At 57.1% G+C, this 16,891-nt stretch overlaps 6 protein-coding genes across 6 annotated transcripts; 4 read left to right on the top strand and 2 right to left on the bottom strand.

Annotated features, from left to right (window-relative positions):
* Positions 1 to 34: 34 nt before the first annotated feature.
* B0H64DRAFT_433838 (uncharacterized protein) lies at positions 35 to 1,569 on the top strand (the record flags this gene model as incomplete). The annotated part of the gene is made up of 4 exons (XM_062806066.1): positions 35 to 47; positions 132 to 173; positions 240 to 929; positions 993 to 1,569. The coding sequence occupies 4 exons, from the start codon at positions 35 to 37 to the stop codon at positions 1,151 to 1,153; spliced, it is 906 nt and encodes a 301-aa protein (XP_062658251.1). The 3' UTR covers positions 1,154 to 1,569.
* A 2,631-nt stretch (positions 1,570 to 4,200) lies between these two features.
* Positions 4,201 to 6,906, top strand: B0H64DRAFT_193965 (uncharacterized protein). The gene has a single exon (XM_062799133.1). It carries the CDS (start codon positions 4,298 to 4,300, stop codon positions 6,728 to 6,730), a length of 2,433 nt encoding a protein of 810 aa, XP_062658250.1. The 5' UTR covers positions 4,201 to 4,297; the 3' UTR covers positions 6,731 to 6,906.
* A 569-nt stretch (positions 6,907 to 7,475) lies between these two features.
* B0H64DRAFT_433835 (eIF-3 RNA-binding subunit) lies at positions 7,476 to 8,945 on the top strand. The gene is made up of 3 exons (XM_062806065.1): positions 7,476 to 7,643; positions 7,699 to 8,359; positions 8,440 to 8,945. Exons 1-3 carry the CDS (start codon positions 7,627 to 7,629, stop codon positions 8,662 to 8,664), a joined length of 903 nt encoding a protein of 300 aa, XP_062658249.1. The 5' UTR covers positions 7,476 to 7,626; the 3' UTR covers positions 8,665 to 8,945.
* Positions 8,946 to 9,598: 653 nt separating this feature from the next.
* B0H64DRAFT_375491 (uncharacterized protein) lies at positions 9,599 to 10,090 on the bottom strand (the record flags this gene model as incomplete). Its single annotated transcript, XM_062802420.1, has 1 exon — positions 9,599 to 10,090. The coding sequence occupies one exon, from the start codon at positions 10,088 to 10,090 to the stop codon at positions 9,599 to 9,601; it is 492 nt and encodes a 163-aa protein (XP_062658248.1).
* Positions 10,091 to 11,156: 1,066 nt separating this feature from the next.
* B0H64DRAFT_193901 (phosphatidylethanolamine N-methyltransferase) lies at positions 11,157 to 14,512 on the top strand. Its single transcript, XM_062799131.1, has 4 exons — positions 11,157 to 11,526; positions 11,610 to 12,209; positions 12,272 to 14,286; positions 14,340 to 14,512. The coding sequence occupies exons 1-4, from the start codon at positions 11,346 to 11,348 to the stop codon at positions 14,415 to 14,417; spliced, it is 2,874 nt and encodes a 957-aa protein (XP_062658247.1). The 5' UTR covers positions 11,157 to 11,345; the 3' UTR covers positions 14,418 to 14,512.
* Positions 14,513 to 14,980: 468 nt separating this feature from the next.
* Positions 14,981 to 16,461, bottom strand: B0H64DRAFT_193895 (uncharacterized protein). The gene is made up of 3 exons (XM_062799130.1): positions 15,717 to 16,461; positions 15,610 to 15,661; positions 14,981 to 15,482 (listed from the first exon to the last, which is right to left on the bottom strand). The coding sequence occupies exons 1-3, from the start codon at positions 16,112 to 16,114 to the stop codon at positions 15,069 to 15,071; spliced, it is 864 nt and encodes a 287-aa protein (XP_062658246.1). The 5' UTR covers positions 16,115 to 16,461; the 3' UTR covers positions 14,981 to 15,068.
* Positions 16,462 to 16,891: the final 430 nt, after the last annotated feature.

Raw genomic sequence — 16,891 nt, 5'->3', positions numbered from 1 at the left:
GTCACGAACAGCTTGTGCAATCTCACCACTAAACATGGCTCCCGATGGTGAGCTCTCCAGAGCTCTGAATGGAGACGGTACTCTCTCGAGCTCCCCCGCAAGACATCCATCTATCTCTCTCCAAGCCGCAGCAACACTGAATGCTGGGTTACAGCGCGAGTCGCCCACCAGAGGTAGGTTACCAACACTGTGAGACACTTTTGATATCATTGTCCTATACTAATATCGTCATTGCCCAGGCTCACCTAACAGCCCCCTGTCTCCTCGTAACCAATCACCGAGTACCGGTCGCCGTCGTTCCCAAGTTCTCTTAAACCTCCAAATGGCGAACCCCTCGATGCCAGCGCCTGGCGAGATGGTTTCGGAGAGCCCGACAAACAACTCTCAGACTGGCATCCCGGCCCCCGCAACCGCTTCTCCCCGCCTGATCGCAACTAGGACGCCACACCACAACCGGACTCCCAGCCTCGGTGAGCTTCACCAGGAGCTAGAGAACGAACAAGAGTTCCAAGTCAACCGGCTCCTTACGCAGATCCGGCAGCTGCAGGAACAAGTTCAACGCCAGCAGCAGCAGTCTGGTATTGCTGGCGATGAGGCGTCGGAACGATCCGTGTCGGGGCCGGCACCCGTGCCCGTTCCCGTACCGAACATGACCTCGTCTCCGCAACCCACGTTTGCGAGCTCCGGGTCCCTGCCGCGGTCCCCCATATTTCCGCGCAGCTCATTCGATATGGCCCGCGCCGACTTGCGCAACCGGTCCAGGACCCCCAGCCGCAACGCTTCACCCAGGCTACGCTCCACGTCCATCAACGCCGACAGCGGCGAGCCGTGGGCGCTGGCCGGGCGCGATGAGAGCGCCTTCTATCAAGCCGAGTCACAGATGCTGGTCCGTGAGAATCAGATGCTTCGGCATCGGATCCGAGAGATGGGTGCGTTTCCCCTTCCTTGTTTTTTGAGATCTCGAGTAAAACCAGTTATTAACCCGACAACAGAACGCCAACTTGCCGAGCTGCAGGGCACCAATACGTCGTCGCTGGCCCATGAGCCGTCCCATTCTTCACACCTGAACCACTCCGTGTCAGCGTCTGAAGAGGATGCTGCTAAGATCGCGTCCGCAGCCGCCGCGCAGGAGCATGGGGCTAAGGGGGAGTAAGCGCAACAGGCCGGCCCTCTTGGGCCGGACGCCATGCCGCCAACATGATCGAGTACGATATGGCCGCCTCACGGCGTTTCTATTAGGCCATATTGCTTCTCTAGAGAGTTTTCGCAAGACTTTTGCCGCAGCGGTGGGGATATCCGCTCGTTTCGGAGTTTGGGCCTGGGTTTGTTTCTGTAAGATTTCAGCGGTGCTTCGACCTCGACTAGCAGTCCTGCTGCAGCGCGGTCTCGTTCCTGGTCTGAAGTACGCGGGCTTTACTGATGGTATTTCGGGCTGGCAGCATATTTGAGGAAGGAGGGGCGGCGTTCAGCGGAGGATCTGATACTGTGTAACTGTTGTATGAGTATCAACGGCGGTAGCGCGCAACCGTGGGTTTTTATCAACCGAATAGACCATCAAACTTCTCTCGGATCTTGTGAACGCCCGCTTGCAGTTATGAAAGCGAGGCAAGATAACTATTAGTACAGGCACGACTCGCTCGAGGCTCGCCCCCTTGAAACTCGCCGTCGACACAATGATCATTTGTCGGTTAGCTTCAAGGTTAGCTTCAAGATTCGGCACTGCCCAACCCCTCCCCCCGGCAAGCCCTACCGGAACTCGGTGGAGATGGCTGCCACTCCGGGGGCCCGCCCAAGCTAAAATAGCCGAGCTCTCGGCTCTTGCAACCTTGCACGGTCATTACCGGGGGTTTTTGATTGTTGACTTGACAGGTTCTTGGTCAGCTCGTACGAGAGTTGCCTTCGTTAATCGAGACCGGCCGCTCAAAACCCTTGACGTGGCATTTCCGGGTATTTATTCTCCGTGAAGTGGGTTTTGGCGATTCTCGTTCCAGGGCATGTTTCCGTGATGACCAACTTGGCGGGCGGTCGAATCAACGTTTTGGTTGCCGGAGCTGGCTCGCCAATTTCGATTACACATGGCGCTAATGCAGGAACAAAAAATCGGTCGTCCTTCGAAGCCAAAACCCCCGACTTCTTTTCTTCTCCTCGCTCGCGCGGGTGGAAGGATTGCGGATGGAACTGCCGCTTCGTCCGTCACTCAAAGCAGCTAAAAGCAACTAAAAGCAGCTACTGTGTAAGGGTCAAGCCCTGTTTGTTTCTCTTCTTTCCCCCTTCCGAGCCGGGGTGGTCGTCCTCGTCGATCCGTGTGACCGTTATGTTTCATGAGCAAGCGCGACGCCCAGACGATGCCCAGTCAGCTGCGATCAGGCTTCCGGTCCTGGGGTTCATCTTCGGCTGCAGAGAATTGGACGGCGACGCGCCTTGCCGCGACCTGCCCGGATCCGGATCAGGATCGCCGTGTCTCGCCTGCGGGCCCTGTTTCTCCAGTTGGTCCAAAGGGGGACGGCACGGTCCCTGGCGCCCCCCACTTCGGTGGTTTCCCCGTCGTGCCCCGTGGACTTCGCGGGGAGCTGCTTGAGCTGGAGAGGCGGGTTCGTCTGTTGGTGATGAGAAACACGCGTTGGGCGATGCAGTGCTCTCCAAGGCGGGATCCCGAGACCAATCGCGAGGTTGTTTTGTGCAACTCGGCCATGCATCAAGCCCAGGGAGCTGATGTGGAGGCAGGGCGGTTCGGCATGAGATCCATACGCAGTAACTAACTATGTATACAAGTACATAGATGGCTTCGGGATATCATCGAAGCCTTTCAGAAGCATCCCCGGCGGAACTGCCGAAGCCACCAGCATGTGAGGCGCCTTTCAGGAATCACTGGTGGCTGTTTGTTAACTCGGATTTGTTTCGCATCTCCGTCCCCTGCTCTTAAGATGCTGAGGCGAGCCCCGGAGGCTGAAAAAGGCGGGCATCTGCTTAACTAACGGAAGCCAAAAGTTGGCCGCCGTGAACCCCTGCACGGGGAATTGGATCTATCTATTACGTGCTTTACAATTGAGACATGCGAGCAGGTATTCATGACCTGACACTGCCTGGACCTCATCGCCGTGAAGTTTGTTGCCGGCGGTTGCGGGTCGAAAATTCGGATCTTCACCCAGGCTGACCCGCTTGCAACGTCGAGCTTGGCTCGGAAACATGACCCCTGAATGATACCACCTGAGCAAGGGTCGCCCCATCCAATGTGGAAACCGATTCGACAAGGACCCCCGGGACCGAATCCCTTGTTCGGGACTCGATGCCACTGGGCTTGCGAATTTGCTTTTTTCGTTCATTTCTTTCTGTCATGCTGTTTTGAGAAAAACCATTTTGTCAGCCATGCCCGGACTCGAGATGGAGAGCTTTGCCTCAAAATAGAAAATTGAAAAAAAAAAAAAAATATAGCCGGGCTTCAGAAGGTTCATGAGCGTGCGGCTGAGATCGATGCAAGGCATCTTGAACTGGCCGGTATATTGGTGAACTGAGACCGTGGCGAGGCGTTGCACAGTCCCTCACAACTGAAAATCATGCCCAGGATGAAGCTCTGTAACACTGAGCATGGAAACCCCGAGACGTTGTGGCGGCCTGTTCCTGAAAAAAATGGGCCACGGTTGGCGCAGCCGCACACCCTTGTCAAAGTTCGAGTCCTTTGGACTGCCAGTCTGGAGCGTATGGTCTTGTCCCCTCCAATTTATATAGCGTTTGCCTGCCCCGGCTGCGCATCCTCGTTCCTCTCTGTCGGTGCCGAGTCCTTCGCTCCAGCCGTCCGTTCTTTCCTTACACCTATATCACCTACCGCACCTACCGCCCCTCCCTGCGGCACGCGGCACAGCCAGCTCGGGCTCTAACGTATATTCGGCAAGCGGTGGCTATAACGAATCTCCGGTCCATTGTCCACTCTCCTTGCGCCATCCTACCCGGGGATCCGTGTCCCGCAACAACCGGAGCCGGAACGCGCCTGCATCATTTTGTTGCTTGCTTACCCTATTTTCACGCGTCTGCGTCTCATCCTCATCCCGCTCCTTTTTCTCTTTTTGTTTTTCTTGCTCTGCAAGTCTTACACAACGACGCATCATCGGATTTACCGTGGCAGCACATTCATTTTTGCATTCATGCCCGGCGCTTCTCAATGACACGCGTATCTTCTGACTGAATGGACCTGAGCTGGACACTACGGTGCTTCAATACCACCGCCATTCGCCAATATTTACATACCATTTAAGCGGTACATCTGCCGTGTCCACTCGTTTTTGCAACCACCACAACCACCATGCACGACTTCCTGGACCCGGCCTCTCCTGAGAGGCCAGAAATCAACAACAGCCAAGGTTCACACCTTAGGAGGATACGACCCCCTGATCCACATGCCGAGTCCGCAGAGGCAATCAGAATACCGCTGAGGGCCGAAGGGGACAAGGCGCGCAGGCGGGAATCGAGACTGGGATTGAGGAACATCTTCGGCCGGGGCAAAGGAGGATCTGATGCGGATACAGGACCAGCTTCACCGCGAGATGCTCCCCAAAGGCTTGGCGGAATTCGAGCCTCGCTGGCCGAGATCAATTGGCCTTACGGTTCCCAGAGCGCGCCCGGGCATCGATCCGAAATCTCGCTATCGTCCTTCTCCAAGGTCCTACCCGCCGGACAGGCTTTGAAACACAAGAAATCGGAGAGCATCGTCCGCCAGCAGTCGAACCCGGAGGGCATCGCGTCTTGGGACCCTCCTCGGTTGTTTCAAGCGTACCCACAGGCAATCAAGCATGCGAACCTCCCCGCATGCACCGTCCCCGCCGAAGTCGTTCTCCGGATGCATACCCACAAGGGTAGCGGCTCACTCGCCGGGCTGTTGAGCCCAAGAGCAACTGACGTGATGGAGGATGCGATGGGCGAGAAACCGAGAAGGGGTCATCGGAGGAACGGGTCCGGTTCGACGTCGAGGTTCGAGTGGACAACCAAAATCTACGTCCTCGCCACGTCGGGATTCTTGCTGCAGTATGCGGGTGAAGGTACCTTCGACCGACTCCCAGAAAGGGTCCTCCAGCTGGGAAAGGATTCGGCAGCCTTCGCTAGCGACGCTATTCCGGGCCGTCATTGGGTCATTCAAGTTTCGTCAGTCCCAGATATGGATCGTGCTCCCGGGACCCCAACTTCGCTCCGCTCACGGCTTCCTTTTCGTGTCCAGGAGAGGAGGAATTCCTCCTCTTTCCTGATGGTGTTTGAGAGCGCCGAGGACATGGATAGCTGGCTCGCAACGCTGCGGCGAGAAATCGAGACGCTTGGGGGACGGAAAGTCCTGTCGGAAACAGGGAAGCCCAAGACAGGAGGCGACGATGCGCAATTGAGGAGCCAGTCAAGCCAGAGGACTCTAGTGACGAGGGACCCGGATCGATTCTCTCGGGTCATGACGCCGCCCGAACAATCCTGGAACCAGGCTCTACCGATCATGAGCCCCAGCCCCGAAGCCCCGGCCCGCGAGCAGTCTTTCGATGGCACCTCGACCGCGAGCTTCATTTCACACGAAGGGAGACAGCTCGACGCCCTGAGGGACAGCTATAATCGCCTGTCGTTCATTTCCTCGGGCCAGCGGACGATGATCACATCTGTAGGGTCATCACCAGCGTGTTCGCCGATCCGAGATTCCTTTGGGGAGTTTGATCCGATGCTTGAGCTCCCGGAACCCGAAGACCAGTCGCAACCGAAGCTGAGACCGAATGCGAAGGCTATTATCGACCGGAGACAGTCGCTCCAGACGATCAACCACGTCCTCGAGATGGGCGTCGCCTCGGCTCAGTCCCACCGACCCATATCGACGTACTCGAATTCCGGACAATCGGATGCGGGTGCATCCGCGTCGCAATCCACACCCAACTTCAGCGTGCCTCATAGCGCAAGTAAACGGCACTCCATCGGCAGGACCGTCCCGGGAATGCCGCCCACGCAGGTGACAACTTCTTCCCTACTTGCGCGAACGGGCACACGAAGGCCACCACCGTCAGCCTTATCCATCAACCCACGCCCTTTGTCCTTGGTCGAGGATCACCCTTCGCCCGCCCTGTCCGCTCTTAGCCGAGCCGGAACAGCCACAGAAGGCGCCGGAAGCTCTCTGTCAGCTACCCCAATCACCCCGCCGATAACTTTGATCTCGCCTCACAGGGCCTTGATCGAGGCGGCCAAGCGGATTCGGGACGAGTCAATTCGGGACTCGGGTATCTCAACGCACGAAAGCACATCGGAGGTTGTGCTGCGTATGGACCCGCCGTCTTCCAATGCCCCGCTGGATCGCTGCTCGAAAGACTATAGCGTGGTCCCATCGCCCAGGCTCCCGCCCCCCAGCCCACACGACGTGCCCAGGTCGAGTACGTCGCTCGGCACGTACGGAGAGCCCCAGCGAGGACCTCCGGTGGCCGGAAAACCGACAACGCGGGTCCGGCGGCTGAGCCTCACCTCGCCTCAGCAAACCCAAAGGGGCGGCCTTCTTTCCCCTCCTTCTATCCGGCCTGACCTGACACAACGGCCTCATACGCCAACGTTGAGATCGGTACCGAGGTCATCGCAGCACCTCAGGCTCGACCCGCCGTCCCACACGGCTTATCAGAGACGGAGCTTGTCACAACTGGCCGCCGAAGGACCACCACCTGCTCCCCCTCCAAACCGGGCCCTCCCTCCCCTTCCGCCAAGGACGACGGCACCGCCAGGGTTCATCTGATAAACTCTCTATCTTTTTCCATTGAGATGTATAGCTTTTGGCAAGTCTAGTCTTGACCTAAGCACCTGCCCACCTTGAGGCGAATCAGGGTACGTCGTGCCACAGAACGACGTCTTTCACGAATTTGTTATAGAAACCACGACCGGTGGGGGTTTGATTTTGTTTTACTGTCATCTGTTTGTGGGTAGGCGTCTGGGGGATGTTGGTGTTGGTGTTGAATTGCTGTTGGGGGGAGGCATCTAATGAGGAAAGCTATACCCAACGGATGACAGTCGACGACGACATTATTTCCTATTTCTGGAGGAGATACTAGTATCTTGAATTATATAGATCCATCGACACATTTCTCAAATGAATATGGACAGACCTGTTGGTTATATATTCTGTTCCCTCATGCTGGCTGGGCCGACCTTTTGTGAAGAAAAGATCCCTCTCCTGTCCCGCGATAGATATACAGTGCTGGGCGGAGCTTTACACAGTACATATACTTTGAATCTGAACTGGTCTTCCCACAGCATCTACGTAATTTACTAGCAGCGCAACCCAGGTATGTACCTGTGAGATAAAGAGGTATATAACACAGCTTAAGGGAATGTCAGACTGGGAAGGAAAACTGTTTGAAAAGAAGAGCGCCAGGGCAGGATGAACAGCACCACACCACAGAGTAACTAAGGACAGCCAGGAAAGTAGAGGACCAAGTTAAAGCACTGTACATTTATCCACCCGACTTCCGCCTCTTTCTCACCAATTTTCGCCCCACACTGGAATATCCAAAAATTCGACGGCCCTGGGAACCTCAACTCCCCACCCCCACCAAGCCCCCCGACCACGACACAGCATCGATCAAGGCGATACCGCGCATACCCGCTGCATCCCAGATCACACATATCGCGAAAATGGCGGCTCAAACAAAGTGAGTACAAACACGTTATAATTCTTTGTCCCCGGCTCTGACTCGGGACTGGCAGGCACGACTGGGCGGACGACGAGGACCTCGAGGAGACGACGACAGCGCCGACAACCGACCTGCCGCCCCCGCAAAAAATCCAGAACAAGGACGGGACATGGACCATCATTGAGTACCGGATCAACGACCTGGGGCAAAAGGTCAAGGCGACGCGGCGCGTGCGCTATGTGGTGCGGCGCGAGGTCGTCAACCCGCGGGTGGCGGAGCGCAAGGCGTGGGCCAAGTTCGGCGACTCGGCCAACGACCCCAAGGGCCCCGCGCCCGACACGACGACGGTGGGCGAGAACATCATCTTCCGGCCGTCGGTCAACTGGCGCAAGGAGGCCAAGGACGAGGCCAACGACCCCAACGCCCAGGCCATGAAGGACAAGCTCAAGGACAAGAAGGTCAAGTGCCGTATCTGCAACGGGGAGCATTTCACCGCCCGCTGTCCCTACAAGGACACCATGGCCCCCATCGGCGAGGCCGGCGCCGCCGACGTCGCCGCGGGCATGGGCGACGAGCCGTCTGTTGCGGGGCCTGCGGCCGCCGGCGCCGCTGGGGCCGGCAAGAAGGGCTCGTATGTTCCGCCTGCGATGCGTGCCGGTGCCGGCGCGCAGGGCGAGCGGATGGGCGGCAAATATGGCGAGCGGGACGACTTGGCGACGCTTCGTGTTACAAACGTGAGTTTCTTCCCCCCTTTTCTGATTATATGCTTGAATACATTGGCGAGACAACTTACTGACCACGTCATTTACCGCAGGTCTCCGAGATGGCAGAGGAGCAAGAACTACGCGACATGTTCGAGCGGTTCGGCCGCGTCACTCGCGTCTTCCTGGCCAAGGACCGCGACACTGGCATGGCAAAGGGCTTTGCGTTTATCAGTTACGCAGACCGCGACGACGCTGTTAAGGCTTGCAACAAGATGGACGGCTTTGGTTTCAGGCATTTGATCCTTAGGGTGGAGTTTGCCAAAAAGGCCCAGTAAACTTGGTGGCAGCGAAACAGCAGGGAGTGTGGGTTGGAGGCTAGGATCTAGACTGGGAACCAAAAGCGACTTGCTTCACGGCTTGCGGGCATCATGAACGAGTTGTATTTTCCAATACGAATCCGGCGATGACTTGTTTCCATGACTGGACGGATTGGTGAATGTCTCCAAGAGGAGAGCAAGCGGTATTTAAGCCTCAAGGCAAGTGTCCGGTCGTTTAGCCCGGTGCATGAATGGACAAGATCTGAGTGCCGTCAAAGTACAACATAGTGAATTCAGCATGATCAAGACACTAATGCCGCGATGTTTCTTATTATCGGTTTTCTCGAGCCTGATTAAATCAAGGGCTTCGCACATAGTCCCGCCCTCTCAGCCACACCTGCTAACGCTAAACCAATTTTCGTGTGGTGAACTATAAATGACAAAGCAGACGGCAACTCGGGGACTCCAAAACACAGCCAGAACGCTCTCCCCCACCCGATGAATCAGTATCCCACCCGACTGGGAAGATTCTAGCGGCCGTGATGCCCCCGTTTCTAACCGTATCCATGCCTCATCAAGTCATTAGTACAATAAGGGTATTACGGCTGACGCCGGTGAAACGCAAGAGAAAGACAGAACAGTTAAGGAGAATATGCTGCGCAGAGGCAAGCTGTGAGTGAATGTCGGGTTTCGACAGCGCCGGATACTTGCCAGCGCTGTCTCAACGCAGAAGCGAGAGCAAAGAAAAAGGCAAAAGAAAAACAAAAACCAGATGAAGCCAAAACGAAGACATAGAAAAAGAACGACGGAATGTAGAAGCCAAATGGCAGAAAACCAAAGGGCATCTGTGCAACTTGTGTGTCCCCCCTTCTTCCACTTTCTCCTCCCCTCCCCCCCTTTCAAAACCACCTCACCCCCTCAACAACCCCCTTTCACCAACCCACCCTTACACTCAAACAACCTTCACCCCTTCCCCCTCCTCACCGTCACGGGCACCACCCTCCCCCTCCCCCAACTTCTCATCCAACCGCCTCTTCATCTCCAACACCTTCCGCCGCTTCTCCTCCTCGCCCCGCAGCCGCCTCGCCTCGCGCTTCTCCCTCAACACATACGGCCACCCCTTGACCACCGCCGACAGCAGCTTGAACCCCAAACCGAAATGCTCGCGCGCCTGCCGGAAGTGGTCCTTGGCGTCGGCGTAGTTGGCGCGCGTCGCGGCCGACCGCTTCTTGGCCCGGTACGCGCGCTCGGCGCGCTCTGCCTGGCGGAACTTTTCGGAGGCTTGCCGGCGTGAGACTTTGAGCGCCGCTTCGGTGCCCGAGGTGCCGGGGCGTTGCGGCTTTTGTTTTTGGCCGTCGGTGGATGGGTCCGGGAGGGGTTTGGAGTTGTCCTCGTCCTCTGTTGTGGGGAGGGAGGGGGTCCGGGGACGCTGTTGGCGGGGCATGGTGGTGGTGGTGGTGTTTGGTGGTGGTATTGGTGTTGGTTTTGGGTGTGCGGAACATTTGAAAATGAGTGGACAGCCTGAGGTAAGGCCTTGTTTGTTTATTAGGTTGTTGTTTTATTAGGTAGGGAGTGACTGGGTGAGCGAGGAATACAATGATCGGAGCCTGGGAAGAAGCGGGAGAAGAAAAGAAGAAAGAAGCAGCAGCAAGGGACAAGCTTCTGATTATGTATATTCTCCGACCTTCGCTACCTCCGTGACTCCCTACCATCTCCCTGTCTACCCTACCTTGCTGGCTCTATAAAAAACTCTCGCCATTGGAGTGAGAGCACACTTCTTCGTTGGGTCCGGAGAGTACAGTCCCCAGCAAGTTCATGCGATGTCAAGAGACCCATGGCGCCAAGGAGGATAAAGGTCGCTGACAGCTTAATGACACCTGGCGGACAACTGCGCAACGGCCGATGGCCCTCGAAGCATGACAACCTCATCAAACCCAATGAGACGCCAGCACATATGCACGTCGGCGGCGTGGGTAGTTGAATGGTCGCACTTGCCCTGTCGCACCCAGCTCCTTGGATCAGGTCGATGCAACTCCATTCGAAATATTTTCTTGGAACCGTTGAACATCCAAGATCAACAATCAGGATGTCTTGCGCAACGGCTGAACAGCACCACCAACTGAGAGAGCCAATGCCCTGGAATGCCCTGGAAACTGGCGGAGAAGAAGATGCGGATCCCTCTGTCAACACCCCGCAAAGCTTCCGACTGGCCAGATCGTGGCCACCCATGGCAACCCACAAAAGTTCTCCACGGGGAGAGCATGTGAAAAACGCAGGATCCCCGGTCAATGAGCTGTGCTTGCCAACTGCCAACTTTCATCCGGTGAATTGGACGACTACAACACGACACAGTACAACTGCCGGCAATTTACATCTGCCCTGTTTTTTAGTGACGTCGTTTTCCAAAGCGTGTCAGCGGCAAACCCGGCTAGGAATTACCCAAGGCGACCAACAGAACTCACTCCTACCCACACTGGCCACACACCACGACGGCACGGCAAGCTTAAATTGTCTTGGCGTTACGAGACCTGTTGGTTTGTTCTGGGGGTCACACGAGCCGAACTCGACACTGCCCCTCGGGTCCTCCCACATTCCTATCGTTTCCCTAAATATCGCAAAACATCACTGCTTGTCCCGGTGATGCTACTAAAGCTCAACGCTTATCTCTGCTAATCGGTCTTCAACACCGAATCCTGAGAATGAGCACATCGACAGCCGAGCCCTCTTCTGGGCTCGACAATGTCCGCCACCGCGCAAGGGCCGCATCGTCAACCTCGAAGGATGCCACGCCCCACGCCGCGGGGAGGCCCGAGTCTGAGACGGAAAGGGAGAGGGAGGCTCGTTCTAACAAGACGTATGGCCGCACTCCGGATGGAACAGGTATGCGAAACCAATTCTATGAAATGGGATGGGACATGGCTGGGGTGCAATGCTGGCCGAGTCCTGCTTACACGTATCTCCAGTCTTCGTCGTCCCCGAAACACACGACATGGTGTCACAGCTCCTCGATCCCCGCGAACCCAAGAACCTCTCCGATGTCCTGGTGCTCGCCATCCTCGCCCTCCACATCTGGGCCGCATACGCCCTGCCCTCGAGCCTCAAGCGCCCCATCTTTGCCCTTATATTCCTTTTCTGGAGGGCGTCCTACAATGTGGGGATAGGCTATCTCTTGACCGTCCAATCCAACTACAAGCTCATCGTTACCTGGGCCAGGCGGATGCAGCTCTTTGAGAACCCGTCTACCGGCAAGAACCCGCGTCCGTGGCTCTACCAGCTGCTCCAGAACGAGCTCGAGGCCAAAATCCCCAAGGACTACAAGATGGCCGAGGCACCCCTCGAGTATAACACCTGGCTCGTCTTCCGCCGTGTGGTGGATCTCATTCTCATGTGTGACTTTGTCTCGTACTGCCTGTTCGCCATCGTGTGCTCCCACAAGCCGCTGGGCGAGGGCTTTGCCATTGCTGCCGCCCGTTGGGTCATCGGTATCGCTCTCGTCGGCTTCAATCTGTGGGTCAAGCTGGATGCGCACAGAGTCGTCAAGGATTACGCCTGGTACTGGGGCGGTAAGTGATCATCAACCCGCCAAGACTTTGTGTGTTATGGTAATACTAACTAAGCCTCATAGACTTCTTCTACCTCATTGAGCAGGAACTTACGTTTGATGGTGTGTTCGAGATGGCCCCGCACCCCATGTACTCCATTGGCTATGCCGGGTACTATGGTATCTCCATGATGGCGGCTAGCTACGACGTGCTCTTCATTTCCATCCTTGCGCACGCCGCCCAGTTTGCCTTCCTGGCCATCGTCGAAAACCCTCATATCGAGAAGACCTACAACCCGCCCCCGCCCCGCCAGCGTGCCGAGTCAGAGGCTAGCACACACTCCGAGACCACTGCCGAGTCGTTCAGAAAATCAGCCAAGACCCCGGCGACTCCCTTGCCCGTCCACAACATGGTGGGTGTCCAGAACTTCGACCCTTTCCGTATCACCGACTACACCTCGGTACTCCTTGTTGCCTGCTTCGCGGCCCTCGCCATTGTCACGCCATCCACGACCATTTACAAAACCCTCTTCGTGTTGAACGCCATCGTCTGGCGCCTGTGGTACTCGGTCGGTCTCGGCGTCATCCTGACAAAGCAATCCAACGAGAAGATGTTTACCAGGCACTTCCTCAAGTTCGGCGAAACTGCGGCAGAGGCCTGGCGCCAATGGAAGGGCATGTATCATCTGAGCATGACTCTGTGCTACGTCTCATTCCTCGCTGCGTGCTGGAAGATGTACAACTACCCGGCGGACTGGGGCTACGGCTGGGTTCTCCTGAAGCACGTAGTTGGTTTCAGCTTGGTGGCGCTTCAGATCTGGACCGCCACTAGCATCTACGAGTCCCTCGGCGAGTTTGGCTGGTTCTATGGTGACTTTTTCTTCGATAGCACCGGAAAGCTCACCTACAAGTCTATCTACCGCTTCCTAAACAACCCGGAGCGTGTCATCGGCACCGCCGGCCTGTGGGGCATGGCCCTCATCACCTGGAGCAGCCCCATCTTCCTGATTGCCCTCATCGGCCACATCCTGACCCTCGGCTTCATCTCCTATGTCGAGAAGCCGCACATGCAAAAGATTTACGGCGAGAATCTGCGCCAGGAAGCCGGCCTGACAAAGTTCATCAAGCGCTCGCTTCCGGAGCCCGTAAAGGGGCTGCAGATGAGCGTGGACAAGGTCTGGGAGGACTCCAAGCACTTCTTCGACGATTTCGTCGATGTCGCACGCACAAAGCTGGGTGCCGGATCCTCAACCATCGCCAGGGACACATCGGCCTTGTTCAACAAGTACCCTGCCCGTCTCACCCTCAGCCGCATCTCGCCCGACCTCGCCGGCTATGACCCCAAGCACTACAGCATCTCCATGGAGGGTACGCCCTTGGTGGGCGCCGACGAGAAGGCCACCGGAAAGGAGAGCACCAGGGCCCGCGTGTCCAAGCCGGTTAAGACGAAGGTATTCGAGTATGGCGCCCCGATCCGCGTCAAGTGGACCGCGCCCGCCAACCACAGCAAGAAGGATTGGGTTGGCCTCTACATGGTCACCGACAACCGGTCGCGCGAGGTCACCGAGGTCCCGACTCTCGGCCGCTGGGTGCCAACCCGCCCCGGCCAGTACGACACCACCACCGACCAGGGTATTGTCTCGTGGGACCAGCCAACTACAACACCGTGCCCGTCACCCGAAGTGGACGTCGTTAAGGGTGAGATGGTCTTCGAGGGCGATAAGCTGTGGTGGACGCAGGGCGTCTTCGAGTTCCGTTATCACCACAATAGCGGTCACAACGTTATGTCCATCTCGGAGCCCTTCGAGGTGCGCCTAGCCAAGGTAGATGACGAGGACGCCGGAGTGGCCGGTCGCCAGGAGGTTGAAAGCGCCCTCCTGCCCATCGTCCGCAACTGCCTGGACCGCGACCCCGATATCGCCCCTGGTACTGTCGAGGAGCGGTTCGGTGCCCACGTCGAGCGGGACAGCAAGTATGCCAAGCGGGTCGTTTACGCCATCCACCACATGTTCGGTGTCGAGTTTGCCCCGGCCGTCGTGCCGGCCGACGGCGACGTGCGGAAGCTGGCTTGGCGGATATGCAGCGCGAAGGAAGTGCTCGTAAGTCATTCTCTCCGCGAGATACCACCGACGTTGATACTAACAAAATACAGGCTCCCTATAGCATGTCTGAGAGACAGGGACAGGGCCCGTCGACCCCTGTCCGGGATAAGTTTCCAACCTCGTTGTAAAGGAGGGACTGCAAGGGAGGGGGATATAGAGGATGATGGCCTATGTTTACGTGTTTATGCATGGCTCGACTGTAGAGTGTGGCGTCGGGGTTGCGGGATGCATGAGATACCAGTGTCGATAGATGTGGGCGGGTGTTAGCGAAGCGTGCTGTTGTCGGGAGTGTCCGTGGCTGGGTTGGTTGTTGTTGCATGCAGCGTGGAATAGAGTGGTTTGTTGAAGTTCGGAAACACGGAGTGCTGATGGCAATGAGACAAGAGTGTTCCGAGGAAAGTGATGCCATGGCTGTACAAGTTGTTGCCGCGCCTAATACCTCACATGCTTCATTCACGTTTCCTATCGAAACATACGATAACCAATAGATCTGTACCTTCCGTTGAAAACGGCTGAGATACCTGACAGGGTGTTATACAATAAACAACTAAAATTTAAGGAGAGTACTATTTATCCAGCTGTACCCTCAAGGTACTTCGTCAGTCGTAAGGAGCGTGCCTCGTAATCTCAACAGCGTCAAACATCCCTTCCCTCACTTGCTCGCCCACCCCCTTATACCCTATCCCTTACAACCCCCCCCCCTTCAATGGATCAAACCCCCTCCCTCGCACCTGGTGCTATTCTTTCCTCCAGCTCGATCTCCCCACTCACTCACTCACTCACTCGCAGTCCTCCAGCACCTCGGCCAGCACATCCGGATCACCAAGGTCCTGAGCCAGCGCAACAGCCCTGTTCTGCAGGCGCGCGAGCTTGGCCTCAGACTCACGGACGCGCCTGGCCAGCGCGCGGCGCGCATTCTTGGCCCGGGTCGCCGCGTTGTTGTTGCCCGTGTTCCCATTGCCGGTGCCGGTGCCGGCATCAGCACCGGCATCGGCGGTCCCGTTCCCAGCCGCGGCGCCCGCTCCGGCGCCGGCGTCGACCATCTGCACGGGAACGACGCCACCAAAGGGGCCTGCGCGGGCGCCGTTCTCGCAGCGGACCAGGCAGACGTCCTCCTGGCCCGCGACGGTGCCGCTGCAGGTCTGGGTGGCGGGGATGGCGGCGATTAGGGGGAAGTCGGTTGCCTCGCCGTCCTGGTGGGAAGGGTTAGGACATACTGGCTGGTTGGTGAGGTTGGGGAGGCGGGTGGGGAATGACAGTGATGAGAGGGGAGAGGGGGTGAAGAGGGGGTAAAAGGGGGAGGAAGTAGAAAATGCTTACGCGGTTGCGGGATCGGCGGCCTGGGACGTTCTGGGTGACCTGGATGTTGTTCCTGAGTGGCTGTTAGTCATGTAGTCCGGCGGGAGATGCGAAATAGGGTGTCTTACCAAGTTTGTGCCGTGCCATCGGCATTGATCATGCAAGTATATGGGCCTGCGCCGTCACTGTTCACCTGGTGCAGCGTCATTTGCAGTTCGCCGCCAGCTGTGACCATCGGCAGCGAGTCGCCCGTCTCGGCCATGATAGCTGAAGTGCCGGACTCGAGACTGTTGTCACCGTTGCCGAGGGTCTCGCCCAGGGTGTCGGCTGAGTCGCCCCGGAAGCGGGTAGCGTCCTGTTGGAAAGGCCGGCGGCGGGTGCCGTCGCGCGGGGTGCTGGTGTCGACGCCGAGGCCCATGCCGGTGCCTCCAGCGTCACCAACAGCTGCGATGATGGCGCCATGGCCCGCCACAAGTTGGGCTGTGGCCAGGAAGGCGAGAGTCAGAAGGGTCTTGGTTGAAGCCATTTTGTGTTTGTAAGGTGATTATTGAGTTAAGGTGTAGTATCAAAACCTGTCCTGCAGGAGAAAGAAGAGAAGTTGAAGGTTTGTTTGTGGCTGGCTTGTCTCCTGGACGGTGAGTGATGCTGAGTGAGGGAATATGGGTGGGTGAGGGCAGGTCAAGCCCATTATATAGACATGCCCAAGGCCGAGCCCGCGATGCCGACTGCCGTAACTCATCCTCCATCTTGACTAGAATTCAACCTCATCGACCGCAGCGTGATGAGAACGAGTGCTATCACTTCTTGGCGAAACCAAGCGACCTCCAGCAGGTGCCCGGCCGCAGTCCCAAGATCGGATTGAGACGGAGTTGTCTCAAGATCTCGAATTGAGCAACCCCCCGGCGGCCCCCTCCCCCATAACCTCGTCCGTGCCCTTGTTCGTATATTCATCCCTGACCCTCGGCCGTGACCAAACCCGGGAATGCTGCGGGTCCTGAACTGCAAAGTCTACCTTGATTGTGGATCCTGAAGATCGAGATCTGTGCTGGGAATGGGAGATCTCGGCCAAAACATCAACGCTGAGATTTGGTGATCTTTTCTTTATACGATAGGGCTGAACAGCATGAGATCAACACAACTAACGTCTCGTCGGCCCGCCCACTGTTCGCGGCCTGGAGAAGAGAGGCATCGTGCGAACTGAACCTTTCCATGTGCCCTGGATCAGTTCTGGTTCAGCCCCAACACGGTTTCGCGTTGGAACAAACCCAAACAGAACGAACTCAAACAGACATTCGAGGTAGCG

Source organism: Chaetomium fimeti (genome assembly GCF_033439085.1).
Source record: "Chaetomium fimeti strain CBS 168.71 chromosome Unknown B0H64scaffold_5, whole genome shotgun sequence".
Classification (NCBI taxonomy): Eukaryota; Fungi; Ascomycota; class Sordariomycetes; order Sordariales; family Chaetomiaceae; genus Chaetomium; species Chaetomium fimeti.
Note: the sequence above shows the minus strand (reverse complement) of the source record. Positions and strands in the feature narration are given on the sequence as shown.

Bases quoted from the DNA above. Each gene is read 5' to 3' on its own strand.
- B0H64DRAFT_193965 (XM_062799133.1), top strand. From the start codon at position 4,298: ATGCACGACTTCCTGGACCCGGCCTCTCCTGAGAGGCCAGAAATCAAC.
- B0H64DRAFT_433835 (XM_062806065.1), top strand. The intron at 8,360-8,439 runs GTGAGTTTCTTC...CATTTACCGCAG, and splicing joins CGACGCTTCGTGTTACAAAC to GTCTCCGAGATGGCAGAGGA.
- B0H64DRAFT_193901 (XM_062799131.1), top strand. From the start codon at position 11,346: ATGAGCACATCGACAGCCGAGCCCTCTTCTGGGCTCGACAATGTCCGC. The intron at 12,210-12,271 runs GTAAGTGATCAT...TAAGCCTCATAG, and splicing joins TTACGCCTGGTACTGGGGCG to ACTTCTTCTACCTCATTGAG. The intron at 14,287-14,339 runs GTAAGTCATTCT...AACAAAATACAG, and splicing joins GCAGCGCGAAGGAAGTGCTC to GCTCCCTATAGCATGTCTGA.
- B0H64DRAFT_193895 (XM_062799130.1), bottom strand. From the start codon at position 16,114: ATGGCTTCAACCAAGACCCTTCTGACTCTCGCCTTCCTGGCCACAGCC. The intron at 15,662-15,716 runs GTAAGACACCCT...ACAGCCACTCAG, and splicing joins GATGGCACGGCACAAACTTG to GAACAACATCCAGGTCACCC. The intron at 15,483-15,609 runs GTAAGCATTTTC...CCTTCCCACCAG, and splicing joins GCCGCCGATCCCGCAACCGC to GACGGCGAGGCAACCGACTT.